The 15,742-nt window shown below is 43.3% G+C and overlaps 5 protein-coding genes across 5 annotated transcripts; 4 read left to right on the top strand and 1 right to left on the bottom strand.

Moving 5' to 3' along the window:
• Nucleotides 1–540: 540 nt before the first annotated feature.
• Nucleotides 541–1,647, bottom strand: EAF02_008630 (uncharacterized protein; the record flags this gene model as incomplete). The annotated part of the gene is made up of 3 exons (XM_038904678.1): nucleotides 541–1,110; nucleotides 1,180–1,386; nucleotides 1,544–1,647. 3 exons carry the CDS (start codon nucleotides 1,645–1,647, stop codon nucleotides 819–821), a joined length of 603 nt encoding a protein of 200 aa, XP_038755735.1. The 3' UTR covers nucleotides 541–818.
• An 886-nt stretch (nucleotides 1,648–2,533) lies between these two features.
• EAF02_008629 (uncharacterized protein) lies at nucleotides 2,534–6,810 on the top strand (the record flags this gene model as incomplete). The annotated part of the gene is made up of 4 exons (XM_038904677.1): nucleotides 2,534–2,690; nucleotides 3,154–3,537; nucleotides 3,680–5,697; nucleotides 5,750–6,810. 4 exons carry the CDS (start codon nucleotides 2,534–2,536, stop codon nucleotides 6,320–6,322), a joined length of 3,132 nt encoding a protein of 1,043 aa, XP_038755734.1. The 3' UTR covers nucleotides 6,323–6,810.
• An 880-nt stretch (nucleotides 6,811–7,690) lies between these two features.
• On the top strand, nucleotides 7,691–9,387 carry EAF02_008628 (uncharacterized protein; the record flags this gene model as incomplete). The annotated part of the gene is made up of 6 exons (XM_038904676.1): nucleotides 7,691–7,705; nucleotides 7,867–7,925; nucleotides 7,985–8,159; nucleotides 8,207–8,296; nucleotides 8,353–8,855; nucleotides 8,904–9,387. The coding sequence occupies 6 exons, from the start codon at nucleotides 7,691–7,693 to the stop codon at nucleotides 9,385–9,387; spliced, it is 1,326 nt and encodes a 441-aa protein (XP_038755733.1).
• A 3,088-nt stretch (nucleotides 9,388–12,475) lies between these two features.
• On the top strand, nucleotides 12,476–13,015 carry EAF02_008627 (uncharacterized protein; the record flags this gene model as incomplete). Its single annotated transcript, XM_038904675.1, has 1 exon — nucleotides 12,476–13,015. One exon carries the CDS (start codon nucleotides 12,476–12,478, stop codon nucleotides 13,013–13,015), a length of 540 nt encoding a protein of 179 aa, XP_038755732.1.
• A 1,030-nt stretch (nucleotides 13,016–14,045) lies between these two features.
• EAF02_008626 (uncharacterized protein) lies at nucleotides 14,046–15,184 on the top strand (the record flags this gene model as incomplete). The annotated part of the gene is made up of 2 exons (XM_038904674.1): nucleotides 14,046–14,665; nucleotides 14,731–15,184. The coding sequence occupies 2 exons, from the start codon at nucleotides 14,046–14,048 to the stop codon at nucleotides 15,182–15,184; spliced, it is 1,074 nt and encodes a 357-aa protein (XP_038755731.1).
• Between the last annotated feature and the right edge of the window lie 558 nt (nucleotides 15,185–15,742).

Below are 15,742 nucleotides of genomic sequence, written 5' to 3'. Positions count from 1 at the left end.
ATAAGATCTTACTAAATCAGATAGATGTATGTATCTACATGATAGAAAATACATATACTAGGTATGTATATCTAGATGATTGTGCTATAATATAGATAGATGGATGGATGTATATGATAGGTGTGTGATATGATTATTTAGAGGTAGCTGGAGAGTATATAATGTATACAGAGAGTAGAGAGAGTAGAGAGAGTAGAGAGAGTAGAGAGAGTAGAGAGATTTAGAGGTAGAGATAGTAGAGAGTAGAGAGATTAGAGAGAGTAGAGAGAGTAGAGAGAGTAGAGAGAGTAGAGAGAGTAGAGAGAGTAGAGAGAGTAGAGAGAGTAGAGAGAGTAGAGAGAGTAGAGAGAGTAGAGAGAGTAGAGAGAGTATAGAGATACTCAAATAGGCAGCGGAAGGGCGTGAGATAACGTCCCTGATTAAGAGGTTACCTCCCTAGCGCTTTTTGTATTCTTTACTAGACGAGGTGAAGTTTGATGTTATGAGATGAGATGAATGAGATGTGCATTGGTATATTCGTTTATATGTATTCAGAAGCCTGGAGTATATAGTATGGTAGATATACCAGTATTGCAGTAGAAAATAAGTAATTCATTCATGATTAAAAGCTATGGTATATTATCTGAAGACAAGACAAGACAATGAATTCAACGCCGTGCGAAAATCTGCGTGGAATAATGGACTCGGGATGTGTGGTTCGTGAGATAGATGATCGATCCATCCTTCGGAAGATGAAGGATTTGGGATTTGCACACACCGTATGGATTTTTAGCGCGTGCTTCGTGCGTGTATTTTCATTCTCCGCTTGCTTGTATCCCCTACTCTTCCTTCTCGTCAACGTACTTTGTTCCCTTGCCCTTGGGACTCTTCTCGACTTCCTTGTCGCTGATGTTCCAGTCGTTGAGATAGCCCACGCCGGCGCTGAGGTAGGTGGCGAAGCCGAGCCAGCCGACGTAGGGAGCGAGGGCCCAGGCGGCGACGGAGTCGACTTGTCCCCAGATGTAGGTCAGGTAGGAGACGGTTCCGGTGAGGGCGACGATGTCGATGGTAGCGAGGATGGGGCGTTTGAGGGAGAAGAAGAGGGGCATCCAGATTAGGTTGAGGCCGAGTCTGTGGGAGGGGAGTTAGTGGGAAACTTGTGTAGATAATGGGAAGTGAGAATTGTGAGGTGGAACTTACTGAATGGTATAGAGTGTAGCACCTTGTTTGAAAAGGAGATGGTTTTCGGTAGAAGCGAGAGGAGATAATCCGGTAGAGTATGCGCGGTAGGCAGAGTATCCCATCAGACCGTAGAGGAGAGTCCAGGCTGGACCGAAGACATATGGAGGGTGGAAGGTAAGGGGGTTGTTGTTTAAGTGCCATGTAGGTCCTTTTGAGTTTCTTTTGCTGGGAGGGGTGTTAGTGATTTGTTTGAGGGGGTCACTTGCTTCACGTTGTATATTATCGAGTCGGGGATATTGCCGGAAGAGGGGTTTCATGATGTACGATCTCGTCGTAGATGAATAAACAATGAAGTGGCAGAAGATCCATACTTACGTCTAACTGCGAACCAATAGCAGATCCAAGAGTAATTGGCAAGAGAACCGAAGCCGTTGGATTGGCAAATATGGCTGCGGGCAGCGTTAAGCTGGGAACGAAGGTCGTCATGATGGATGGATGAATTGATTGAATTTCGGATTGATGATGGAGCTGTGGATGGCGGCGTGAAAGGAAGTTTTGAGTCGAAAGTTGAGTGTACGTTGTCTTTATATCGGTTTCTGGTGGAGAAATCAGTTCATCCCCTCAATGACGTACTCCTCTTGTTATGCGAACGCAGTGAAAGTATGTGGAGTGAGAAAGTTGAGAAACCTCGGTTTGTGTGGGAGTGGGAGGGGATTGAGAAGGGGAATTGATTTGATTGTATGGAGGATTGCTAGTTATTTACTGCTTCTTTTGTAAGGTAACAAGATCTCTTATGAATGCTTTGTATTTATCTATTTATGATGGTCTCTACTCATATATGCTTCAATATCGAAGATTTGAAAAAGACGATATTAATTACATCCGAAGTACTTGTATGATGATCCAGAGATCTCCCCACCTACCTAACACCTACTGGTAGCTGTAAGATCTCAATGTGAGAAACTGCATTTGGCTGATTTCGGGAATTGGATGATTTTGATTGGCTCTTTAATATACCTTACTTTGAATCCTTGCTGCTCTCGGGAACCCATTTTGATGATTGGTTGGAATATGAAGGATTGTTGATGTGGAATGGGAGAAGTCGTATCATTGGTTATAATATTAGTCATCAAACTTCGGCTACCTTTGACGAGCTAACCAATAACAAGCATTCACTGTCGTATCATGTGCTTAGCCGAGACGCACTAAGCTACATCAGTCACACTCATCGATCCACTTTCCGCAAGTGCGATGCTCACTAGTCTATTTCCGAGTTGGACTGTGCTAACCCACCCTAATCACTCTTTGGGTAAAGTTTCTGATCAACACCACTCCTCGTCCGGCTAGTACTACAGATACCTACTAGGTAAGCATGTCAAGAAGAAGCGCGAGAGCTCCCTTTGACCAGCCGCCCGAATCCAATCCTCCTCCGACGTTGCCCTTTATTAATCAACAACATCATCATCTATCCAATATTGATTTGGTAGAGGAGCTTTCTTCAAAACAACCGTTGATCATATCTGAATCTTGTTCGTCAGTCCTATTCTTCTATTCTTCTTACACACTTTGGTCTCCCTCAAAAAGAAAATGAAAAAACACAACACCACCGTCGCACCTATCATCCTTTTTCTGCCCCCATTATTATCATTGCGATAAATCTATAGCAATTGCTTTTCTTCCTTCTTCTTGATCGATTAATTCAAAGTCCATCTTGAAATCAAATCAAGTTGATAATATCAAATCATATCACATCACATCAAATTCAATTCAGAGATCGCATATCCATCAACAACAACAAGTTGTCGTCGTTTTTTTTTTACCTTGCCATCTATAGGCACTGAACTTTTTTAATCCTCTTTTCTCTACTCTGCCTATTCTGCCTCTTGTCTCCCTGTTGCTATCGCATTTTTACTTCCCCAATTCAAACATACACTTGTTGATTCTATAACATTTTTGAACAATCCTCTAACGGGCAATCATGTTATCAAACAGCAGTAGCTTCGTTGTCAACACCTCCTCCCGACAATCACCAGGTGTCACTTGACAATCGCAATCGACAAGAACCGATTACCTACATCGATTTCGTCAAAAGGGTCTCTAATAACGAAACTGTCTTACCAGAACGTCCGACTGGTCCATTACCTGAATATCGAAAGAAAGGCAAAGGCGGAGTCATTTTGGACGGTAGCAATTACATCATGGACGGCTACGGAAGTTACAGCAGAGAGCCACCACTCGCTCGCTCACCAACTGAAAGAACAAATTGGGCTGGACGTGATGATGGCTTCAGAAGTGTTAAGATTGAACGCGACGATGGCTTTAGAGGTACCAGACCCGACCGCGACCGTGAATCATTTCACCGTGGTAGATCTCCTGGTATGTCGCATTTTTTCTTCTTATCTCTATGATTTCACCTTTCAATGCTTCGTTATTACGATGTATCTGTTCCAGAACGATACCTTCATAAGTTGATATCCGTATTGTATTTGCTCTCATGCTTACATAGTTGTTCTTTTAGTCGGAGGTGATAGGCAACGTCGAAACACACGCGACCGCGACCGTTCCAGATCGCCTGTAGATCGTTATGAACCTGTTGGTAGAGCCAGAGAGAGAGAACACGATTACAGATCATCGAGGGACCGCGAGGACCGAAGACGAGTTGCGTCACCGGCCCCAGCCAATATTGATCGATGGGTACCTGGTCAAGATTCAGGCCCCCCTCCTCCAATTACTGTCAATCCACTTGCGGATCCAGTCATCCTACCTTTTCAGGTTGGGTTTTCATACTATGGAGAATGGTGGCGTACAAACGAAAAGATCAAGGAAGAAAAGGAGCGTGTTAGGTGTCACAAGCGCGGTGAAATTTTCAGACCTCGCGAAGAAGACCGCGATACTGAAAAGGCTCGCATCCAAGTTGCTTATGACGCGTACAAAGAAGAGCTCCAAGCCAGGATGGCACGTACATTTGTGCAGGAGCACAAAGGTGAACAATGGTTCATGGAAAGATATGTACCTGAGATGCGAGACGCTTTACGCCTACAAGTCAACGAGTTCCGCCGCGGCAACTACAGCCAATGGGAACAAGACCTCGAATCCGGAACTTTTGATGAGTACTCGTTAGAAGGCATTCCAAAGAGCGAAAGTAACGGAACGGGTGGAGTTATCGAGAAAGAAGAGGGAGAAACAACCGCGGCCAACGAAGTTCTTGGTGTTGGTGACCTGGTTCCCTCTAGAGGCGGTGATATCCGAGACGAAAACGCTTTCCAGCCTACGTTGCTCATCAAGACGATTGCGCCACATGTTAGTCGTTCAAATCTCGAATCTTTTTGCAAGGAGCATTTGGGCGAGGATGAAGGCGGTTTCAAGTGGCTCAGTTTGAGCGATCCCAACCCAAGCAAACGTTACCATAGGATTGGCTGGGTTATGCTTCACCCTGCACCTGACTCGGTTCCGGTTCTCGATCGACCTGAAATCAAAGATGATGAGGAGGGTGATGTCCCTGCTGAACCAGCAGTTCCACTCACTACTGCCCAAAAGGCACTCGAGGCTATCAATGGAAAGACTGTCAAGGATGAAGTCAGGGGAGATTTCACATGCCATGTTGGTGTCCATGTACCACCCAACCTCCCACGCAAGAAAGCACTTTGGGATCTGTTCTCGGCCCCCGAACGTATCGAAAAAGATCTTGATTTAGCCACCCGCCTCGTCAGCAAATTCGAAGAAGATTTCGGTTCAGACTTCAATGCTGTCTTGAAGATTGAGGAGAAAGTAGACGATTTAAAGAATCAAGGCCGTCTTCAACCACCAGTTACAGCCCCCACTCCAAAGAAAAACAAGACATCTAAGAATGGTCTTGGTCTTGACGAAGCAATGGATGAAGGTGAAGATTTCGAGGAGATGGAAGAAGGAGAGGAAGAAGAGGAAGGCGCTTTCGATTTCGAGGATGTTGACGACGATGAACTTCTCGTCAAGAAGAAGCAGCTTGATCTCATGGTTGAGTATCTAAGACGTGTCTTCAACTTTTGTTTCTTCTGCGTATTCGAGAGTGACTCAATTCATGAACTTACGCGAAAGTGCCCTGGAGGACATCTTAGACGACCACGTAATACTCTTACCACATCGGCTAAAGCAGCTGCTCGCGCTAGTGCATTGGGAGATGTATTTCCTGGAAAGGTTAAGGTTGAGGACAAGATGGATATGGACCCCTCCTCTCCGGATGGTGAACGCAAAATCAATCCACGAAACAATATTTCCAAAGCAGAACAACAACTTCAGCGCGCTTTCAATTGGGTCAGAACGTTTGAGGATAAGATTATGCAAATTCTGGATCCAGATAACGTGGATGTGCGAAAATTGGGTGGAAAGCCAACTGAAGATGCTCTGAAGGAAGAGTTGGTCAAATTCGTGAAGCAAGAAGATGACCACAAATTCAGATGCAGAGTTCCAGAATGTACCAAATTGTTCAAGGAAGAGCACTTTTGGAAGAAGCATGTCGAAAAGAGACATCCTGAGTGGCTAGAAAGCATTAAGTCTGATGTAAGTTATTATTTCTACCCTTTCCCAACAACCTAAGCTAATCTATGTGTAGTTTGATCTTGTCAACACCTATGTTCTCGATCCTGCACACATTGCTCCATCGAGATCAGATGCCAACAGCAACGGGCATTTCCCTCCAGCCAATGGCCATATGCCAGCGGGTACTCCACGAGGTTTCAATCTTCAAAACTTTGGAATTAATGGAATCAATCCTATAACAGGTTTCACACCTTCTACCGGTTTCCCACCATTCCTTGCCGGACATGCTGTTCAATCACCTATGGGTTGGGTTAGTGGCTCTGATAACCGTGGTCCTGGTCCCATCAGAAGAGGTGCTGGTCGATATCAAACAAATAATCGAACTGGCCCTTATGATCGTCGACCCAATCAGAATCATCAGAACCGTGGGGATCCCAATGCTGGTAGATTAAGCCCTCTCACTGGTGGCGGTCGTGGAGGAGCACACCGTTTCGCAGGAACCAATGCCAATAACCGATGGGGTGACGGAGTAGCGCCGGGTGGTACAACTACCGGACCTCGTGAAGCAACAGCCGGTAGAAGCTTAAAATCTTATGAAGATCTCGACGCTGTTGCTGGAGCTGGATCCGGAGAGTTGAATTATTAAATTCGAGGAATGGAATTGGGGTGGTTTAAAGTGATTGAAAGAAAATTGATATCTAGTGCTCATGGTAAATGATTGCCATGAAGAATCTGATTGGGGACAACGGAGAAAATATGGTAATGGAAAGTAACAGTGTGCGTTTGCCTTTTCAAACTTTCCTTTTGGCGTTAAAACACATCTTGTGCAGGAAATAGCTGCTTTGCATTTTTCAAAGCTTTCATTCTTCAATTGAGAGTCTTTTTTGCTGGTTACCTTCTTTGATGTATACTAAATTACGGACATGGACTCTTTCGTATGCTTGTATTTTTCAAAATTAATAAGATGAATTTGCGACAGTATAGATGATGACTACTTGTTGACGTGTTTTCGGAAATCGCATTAATCATTCTTTTCAATTGAGATGAATCAGGAAGACTTTTGATTGATATATAGATCTGAGCTTTAGGAGTGAAGATCATTTGGAAGTTGATATTGATTTACCCCAACTCACAAGATGAGTAGGGTGATCAAAGCCATATGAGGTTACTGTACATCCGCACGATCTTAATATTGAAATTGACTGATTAGGATTGGACTGGACTGGACTGGATAATGCAATTTGCGGCACAGCACAGTACCTAGTAGATACCAATCAACGGCTTTGAGTGATGGGTGTAGGGAGGGAGGTAGGGAAGGAGGAAGGAGGAAGGAGAGAGGATAGGTAGTGTTTCATATATGTACTTAGATGTATATATATTATATATAGAGAGAGAATAGGAAGTCTTTGGTATATATATGTGTATACATAGAGATACATAGAGAGTAGAGTCTTTGATGATTCTCTTCCCTTTGAATTGAAGCTGTGTAGAATCTCTGTATTCTTCGTGATTGTATATGTATTTGTTTGCATTTGTGTTGTACTGAACTGTATTTGTATTGTGTTGTATGATCACAATTGTATTGTATCATGTTGCATTGTTCCATCGAGAACGCATAACATGCAATATCGATAACATTACCTTCACACACAACACGTGATATCAACCAACTGTCAACAACCCAATCGGCTCTAGCGTGTGTCAAAATGGCCAAATTCTAAGGTTCTTGATCGTTTTCCCCCCTGAAACTCTACTTATATACACCGCCGCGTTATCTCCCTATACAGACGCCCCACATTCAAATCAACCAAGAGGACTTTGCGAAATTCGAATTTGAACACTTGCCAGCAAATCCACTCTTTCACCCAAATAATACCAATACCAGCATTGCTGAGACCGCGCAAAGGGAACATCTTTTGCCATAGCTCAACGACGTCGACGACTGCAACTTATTCTCTTCCCTCATTCTCTGCCATTGCCATTCCCATTTACTTCGAGAAAAGGATAATTCAAGATGACTCGCGGAGAGGTAATAAACAAATCAATTCTTATTTGAACAACGCACTACACTACCTCCCTCACCAATTACTTGACTACTTCCCTGGAGTCGTGTATCTCTTCTCTCTTTCTTGATTCAATGTATTCGCGTCGCAGTATTATGATTGGTAATTGACAAGTCATTGATTATAGATTCTTCACCTTCATATCGGTCAAGCTGGTACTCAGCTTGGTAACAGTGCTTGGGAGTTGTAAGTCGATTGGATACCTCGAGTATACTCGATTGTATGCTAATTCCCTGCTTTCCCAGATATCTTCTTGAGCATGGTCTCTTACAAGATGGTCGTCCTGATCCCGAGGCAAAGGCCGTCCACGAATCTGGTGAACTCGATACAGTCTTCACTGAAACTGGCAATGGTAAATACGTACCTCGATCCATCTTCGTCGATCTCGACCCATCTCCAATCGACGAAAATCCGAACTGGGTGATTACAGATCCCTCTTCCATCCCGAACTTTTGATCAGTGGAAAGGAGGATGCTGCCAACAACTACGCTCGTGGTCACTACACAATTGGAAAGGAGATCTTGGATGGTACTTTGGACAAGATTCGTCGCGTTCTGGTAAGGAAATGTTTCATGTATTTTTTGACGGGCGTTACTAATTTTTCTACCCCCAGGATAACTGCTCTTCCCTCCAAGGTTTCTTGATCTTCCACTCTTTCGGTGGTGGAACCGGTTCTGGTTTCGGATCTCTCTTGCTTGAGCGTCTCTCCACCGATTACGGCAAGAAATCCAAGCTCGAATTCGCAGTTTACCCAGCTCCAAGAGTTTCTACCGCTGTTGTTGAGCCATATAACGCTGTTCTCAGCACTCACAGCACTATCGAAAACTCCGACTGTACCTTCTTGGTCGATAACGAGGCTGTCTACGATATCTGCCGTCGCAACTTGGACATTCCTCGTCCAGGTTTCGAGCATCTCAACAGATTGATTGCTCAAGTTGTCAGCTCCATCACCTCGTCACTCCGTTTCGATGGTGCTTTGAACGTCGATCTCAATGAGTTCCAAACTAACTTGGTTCCTTACCCAAGAATTCATTACCCATTGATCAGTTACGCTCCAGTCATTTCTGCTGCTAGAAGTTCCCACGAGAGCTTCAAGACTCAAGAATTGACCCTCCAGTAAGTTTCCCCACTTTGGTATTGATATCTCATACTAACTTCATGTAGATGTTTCGAGCCAAACAACCAAATGGTTGTCTGCGATCCCCGCAACGGAAAATACATGGCTGTTGCCCTTCTCTACCGTGGTGATGTCGTTCCCCGTGACTGCAACGCCGCTGTCGCTTCCCTCAAGGCTAAAACATCCTTCAACCTCGTCGAATGGTGTCCAACTGGTTTCAAGCTCGGCATCAACTACCAAAAACCAATGTCCGTCCCATCTTCCGCACCAAACGATGGTGCCCTCGCCTCAGTCGATCGTTCCGTCAGTATGTTGTCCAACACCACCGCTATTGCCGAGGCCTGGTCAAGATTGGACCACAAGTTCGATCTTATGTACAGCAAGCGTGCTTTCGTGCATTGGTACGTTGGTGAGGGTATGGAGGAAGGAGAGTTCAGTGAAGCAAGAGAAGATTTGGCAGCATTGGAGAAGGATTACGAAGAGGTTGCTGCTGACAGCTTCGAGGCTGAAGAGGGTGAGGCTGAGTATTAAGTTATTCAGTCCGTATATGACATTTTGAGCCTTGCGTCATTTTGATCCATATGGGGTGGTTTGTGTTCTGCGAATATCCGAAAATGAGCGTCTGATTATTCGGTGAGGTTGGGAAATGAGAGAGATGAGATGGGATGAGATATTTTAGTTTGCTAGATGATATTATGAATAGTCAGTATGCAATATAAATATAAATCTCGATGACAGAAGTGATTTTAAAAGTCGTGCAGTGTACTGTGCGGGAACGTCAGATCGCTCTTGATTAAACAATGCTTGGGCTCGAAATACTACTAGGTATGTGTTTTTGTGGTATTAAGTATTGCCCTGTCTATCGTTTATCGATACATCTAGGTACATAGGTATCCTATTCAAGACATCAATCACTCGCTTATTATAGAGACTAGACGAGAGTAGATCATCGTTTCTAAAAAAAATTCTTTTTGTTTTTATGTCTTAGTTCGAACTTTGAACCTTAGAACTTTGAATGGATGATGGTTGATTTGTGTTCAGACTGTGGAGGTGGGAGAGTTGGATTTGCTCAATTTCGCTTGTGTCCCGTTTTCAGTTGATGATACCTACCTAGGCAAAATCGATTGTAAAATATGTTCTGATAGGATGGGATGATAAATGCATCGGGACTAATCGCTCTAATTGGATTTTGTTATGCAGGAGGGAATGAGAGATGATGTAAGTATCATTTTGAGCTCTTGCACTAGTGTATCTACTTCTGATGAACTCATTGGATTGGTTTGGGCTTGAGGTGTTTGCTCAATGTAACTTACTCTCTATTGTATTTCTCTCTTTCTAGTATAATTATCTTACGGAAGTAGCTTGTACTATTCAAGTTTATACTTATACTTCACAGAGCACTTCGAACCCACCACAAATTGTACCTTCGCTTTCGCTTTCGCGTTTTCCTTCATCAGTAAGTATTGATATCTGCAAAAAGCAAAAGTTTTACTCGCTTAGCTATAGTCCAATTGACGAGCAAGCTGTTGCATCATGGCTGCACGGTTATGTTTATTGTTCTTTTTGTTCCCGTTGCTGACAACGGTATTGTTGGTGGGTTTCATCATGTGCTAAGATCGATGTTGTCAAGTACATTGTGATTTTCTATTTTCGCTTTATTCAAGTTGTAGTGTTTTTGGAAATGATGATGTATCTGGATATGTCAATATCTACAGATATGATTATGGAGGTTATGACTAGTGATGAGCGCTACGCGAAAAATATACCATGGTTACAAATAGTGGGATGCTGAATCAAAGAGAACTGGGCTGCCGATGCATATAGCACCAAGAAGCAAGCTGGATGTTTTAGCACACAAGCAGTTGTGGGGGCTTCGAATCCAACTTTTCAAGATAGTCTACCTACTCTCGTTCCGATATGAACTAATTATTGGAGGATACGATATGGACAAATGTCACTAGTTTGGTGAATCAGAAGATGTATCATTCATGCAACTTACGGTCCTGAGAATTGAGAAAGAGTTCGCGAGATGGGAATGTATTCGCACGAGATCTAGATACTCGCGTGTTTTTTGCTCTTTACTTGCATTAATTCATACCTCTTTGGAGATTGTATACTTACCAATTTAGCTAGAATACTTCTCTATCTCACAATTATAGGCATCTGCTTCGGAACTGGGATTATGGTATAGAATAGAAGTATCTTTCCTAGATTTTGGAAATAAATTAATAGCTCGGCCCCGGGACAAACTTCATTAATATATATTCTATACTGTGCTACTCGGCTCTCAATGACTTATCCCTTTACTTGGGAATGTTGGTTATGTAGAAGCAGAGTACTCAGTATTTTTATTGGCATCTACAGCGCTATGTACGTGATTTCTCTTCCGTTTTGTTTTGTTTTTCTCTTTTTCGCATAATACTTTTTTCGCATCCCCCAATTAGAACTTTGTGATTGAGGGGAAATCGAATGGATATACTGGATTTAATTAATACAAATATTTCTATTATGTTCGCAGATAGAAATAACATTTCGATTGCTTTGACGGGATGGTTGGTTTTATTCAAGAATATAGTAATAGGAATTTGAGGAATGGTAGAGAAGGAAACGAGAGTATGGAAAGATCGAAGAGGGGGATTATGAGGAAGGCGAAACGATTTATACTCGTTTGATCTACGAAAGATGGTGCTTATTAAGTTTGTGAAGGAGAATTTTCTGGTGAGTGATGTTAATGGGGTTTTGGAGGATGTGGAAGTTCGCTTTGGTGTATGGGTTCTAGGCGGCGTGGGGGTCAATTGATATGCAGGGAGATTTGGAGGATTTCGAGGTGGAATATATGGGAAATTTAGATGGGAAAATGGATAGTAATTGTGATGGAAGATGCTGTAGAGAAGCAATGCAGATAGCTGTGCTGGTATGTGGACCCGAAGGTATGCGGATGGACGAGGAGGGAAGTTGTGGGGTGTGTGGAGAGGGGGTTTGGGGTTCATTTGTTGGAGGAGAAATTTGCTTGGTAGGGGCATTGTTGCTGTGTTTTCTTTTGTTTAGAAGGATATGGGGTTACATTATGGAGCGTTTTTGTAAATTCTTCAGAGTACTTTCATGTTTGGGGAGAAACGATGCGTTTATATTGAGGTTAGGAGGGTTTGGGGATGGGATGATGACTTGGATTATGTTATGTTGAAATGGACAGCTTATAATCAGATTTTTTGTGGAACTTGACGATTTTCAAGTGCCATCTAGTATGTATGATGAGAGCGGCCCGAATCACCCAAATTGCGCAGACTAATTTTTCATCATCGAGTCCTCCCATTTTCCAAAGCTCTTCTCGTTCTTTTCCCGTCTTATTTCAGAAGCGAAGTCGTGCTGCAGACCCTTGAAGCCCCTTCTTGGCTTTTCACCACATTCGGTAATCTTGCTATAACGTGCTCAAAAAGCTCGTAATAGCTCATGCTCAATTTTGGCTTTTGCTTTTTATTGTAGTGCTCATATGCTAGTTGGGTACCATATACGAAATAGAGGTATAGGACTTTAAAACGAATATATAATCTCGTAGATGATACATAAAGATTCCAAAGAACCAATGTAAAGATACACAAAAAACTCAACATAGCCAACCATGAGCGACACCTCCGAGTTAGCAAAAGGCTACACTCTCGTCAACGATACACAATACAAAGCCGGACAGTATCTCCTCGAAAAACTCGCTCTCGTCCATACCCCCAACATCCAAATCCTCGACATCGGCTGCGGACCCGGCAATCTCACCGCGTACATTTCCTCGCTTCTCCCAGACGGAAAAGTAATCGGTATCGATCCCAGTTCTTCTCGTATCGCGCTCGCACTCTCGAGTTATGTAGATCATACCAATCTTGAATTTTATGAAGGCATCGCGGAGGATCTTGCACGATTTGGGGATGAGAGATTTGATGTGGTGTTTATGAATAGTACGTTTCATTGGGTTGGGGATCAGGAAGGGGCGTTGAGGGAATGTTTCAGGGTGATAAAAAAAGGAGGAAAACTTGGGATTTCGGGGGGATCCGGGGATTTCGAGGCGCTGCATGAGAGGATTAAGAGGGAGGTTTTGGGGAGAGAACCGTATGGGAGGTTTGTGGAGGAGGAGAGTGGACCGAGGTTTTTGGGAAAGAGGGAGGGATAGGAGATGCTAGGGAAGCGGGGTTTGAGAACTGGGAAATAGGGACGAATAGGATTGTGAAGGAGGCGAGGGATGGGGTGGAGATGGTGAGGTGTTGAATGTTAGTTCGTCGGGGAAGACTTATGGGGGAATTCGGAGAGGTTGAGGGAGAGTGCGAGGAGGGAGATGGTGAGGGAGTGTGAGGGGTACAGGGGAGAGGAGGGGATTAGGATGGAGATGGAGTTTGTTGGTTACGGTTGCTATTAAGGGGGGGAGTGGGAACTGATGTGTTGATGATGGATTATGGGGACATTTTGTCGCTTCTATGATTATGATATTATAGGATTTTCAGATTTATATTGGTTATATTCTAGAACTTAAATATGATGTGATAATTACTAGGGTAGCGATTACACGAGTATAGGTCTTCTATACTTCATTTCAGTATCAGAGACAATGAAATATACTCGCGGATCCAACACAGACCATAAAGATCACCCCATCAAGTAATTTCTACTATCTAAACAGAATAAAACTCGTAACCCTCCACTTCGCAGAAAAGAACAGCCCTCAAACTTGAAAACTCTCTGCATACTTCCTCGCAAGCAGGTCCTTTTTCGCACCATACAAAACACCCCGCATACCAACCAACATGCATGGATCTACAGGGAATAGAGGGATTTGGAGCATATAATCTTCGGACTCCGCAGATGAGTTTAATCATACTATACTATGGTAGGTACTTTTGCAAAATAGTGATAGCCAAGTCTTCAGCAATATAGATGCTATTAACGGAGAAGCTGAGCTGCAGGTGAGCACGCCCAGATGTTGGTAATTAGATCAAATGTGCTCATATGGAAGAGGGAATTTTAGTACCGGGGGATAGTGCGGAGATGGATGATGCATAGGAAGAAATGTTGATATAAATGGGGTTTGTGAATGCGGTTTCTTGGTGCTAGGTGTTATATCGTTGAGTTGAATATTTGGAATAGATATCCTACATAACTCTATATTTCAGTGTACTATAAAGGCAAGCTTAGCATCACATCATACCATGCAACAAAGAGTTTCCATTCTCGGCGCTGGACCCGCCGGCCTCGCACTCGCAGCCGATCTCTCGCGCCACGGCACAAATGTCCTAGTTTATTCACACCCCTCGCATACCTCCCACTCTTCTTCTATCCTCTGCAATGGACATCTCGAACTCTATTCTCCCACTTCCATTGATTCTGCAAATCCAAAACTCACCTACGATATCCACGATGCGGTTTCCTTTTCAAAATTCCTGATTCTGACTGTTCCGTCTACAGGACAGGAAACCATCATGCGTGAATTGCGAATTTTTGATTTGGAGACTCATACTATTATAGCTATACCGGGAAATTTGTTTTCGCTTGTTTTTCGGGAGATGCTAGGGGATATGAAGGTGAATTGTGTGCTGGAGACGAATTTATCGCCGTATTCGTGTAGGATGAGTGGGGGGAAGTTGTCTGTGTCGGGGAGGAAGAGTCGATTTTCTATTGCAGCGTTGGGGAGGATTGATGGGGGGCTGAGGGAGGAGGTTAGAGGGATTTTTCCAATGGAGTTGTGTTGGTGTGAGAATGTGATGGAGGTTTGCTTGGGGAATATTAATGGGGTGTTTCATCCGGTTATGATGTTGATGAATGCTGGTCGGTGAGTTTTGCTGTTCCAATTTAATGTACTTGTGAATAGTAGGGATGAGCACTGAAAATATACAGCATCGAAAGTCCAGGATCTTTTTTCCTTTATAAAGAAGGACTTACTCGCTCGGTATCAAATGTTGTTCAAGCAATCGATGCTGTGCGTCTTCAAATCGGGAGCGAGTTGGGATTTAAACTCGATTCTGTCCTGGATGTTTCGAATAAATGTTATGATCAACATTTCTTAGATTTAGTTGAGCTAGCGAGAAAATCGGGGCCGCATAATGGATTGCAAGCGCCGAATGAGATGGAGAATAGGTTCATTGCGGAGGATGTGCCGGATTTGCTGGTGCCGTGGTTGGTATTGGCGGAGGGGCTGGGGGTTAGGGCGGAGAAGGTTAGAGCGGTGGTGGAGTTGGCGGGGATGGCGGTAGGGAGGGATTATTTTGAGGATGGGAGAGGGTTGAGGAAGTTGGGGTTGTTGGGTTTGGGGAGGGGCGAGTTGGTGAAGAGGTTTGGGAGGGTTGGATGATGGGGTTTATGATATGCATATGGTAATTGTGATATATATACACTTGTATGTTGATGGATTCACGAGATGGCAGCAACTTGACTGTTATGGATTTCCTGATACAAAAAGAAAATAAGAGATGGATATACTATTGCGCGATTGTGAGATGTATTGATCCCTATCAATACTGTGAATAATTTAATTTCTGGATGTCACTTGACTGTTGTCTTTTCAGAAGGTATATTTTGGGTATTTCACATACTCTCAATTTTGATAAAATCAGAGAAAAAAGTTCCATGCGATATCAGAGTAATTATATAAATATTCCGTAGGGAAACCAAAAGAAAAATAGAAAGAGCGTCGAAATATAGAAAGAAAATGTTTCGGAGCGTAGCGAAAGAAACTTATACGCCGGATAATATGAAATATTAGAAAATATTAGGCGCTCTGAAATATTCGCGAGCTAGCTCGCCCCGAATTTCCTAGGTGTATTGAAAGGGGGTTGTCACTTCAGCATTATGAGTATGCGTAAATGAGTATATATTGCCAGATTGTACTCAACTTCAACAATCACTAAAT

This window comes from Botrytis sinoallii, assembly GCF_014898435.1.
Source record: "Botrytis sinoallii strain Bc 23 chromosome Unknown BSIN_016, whole genome shotgun sequence".
NCBI classification, from domain to species: Eukaryota; Fungi; Ascomycota; class Leotiomycetes; order Helotiales; family Sclerotiniaceae; genus Botrytis; species Botrytis sinoallii.
The sequence above is the reverse complement of the archived record's forward strand: the minus strand, read 5'-3'. Positions and strand labels throughout refer to the sequence as shown.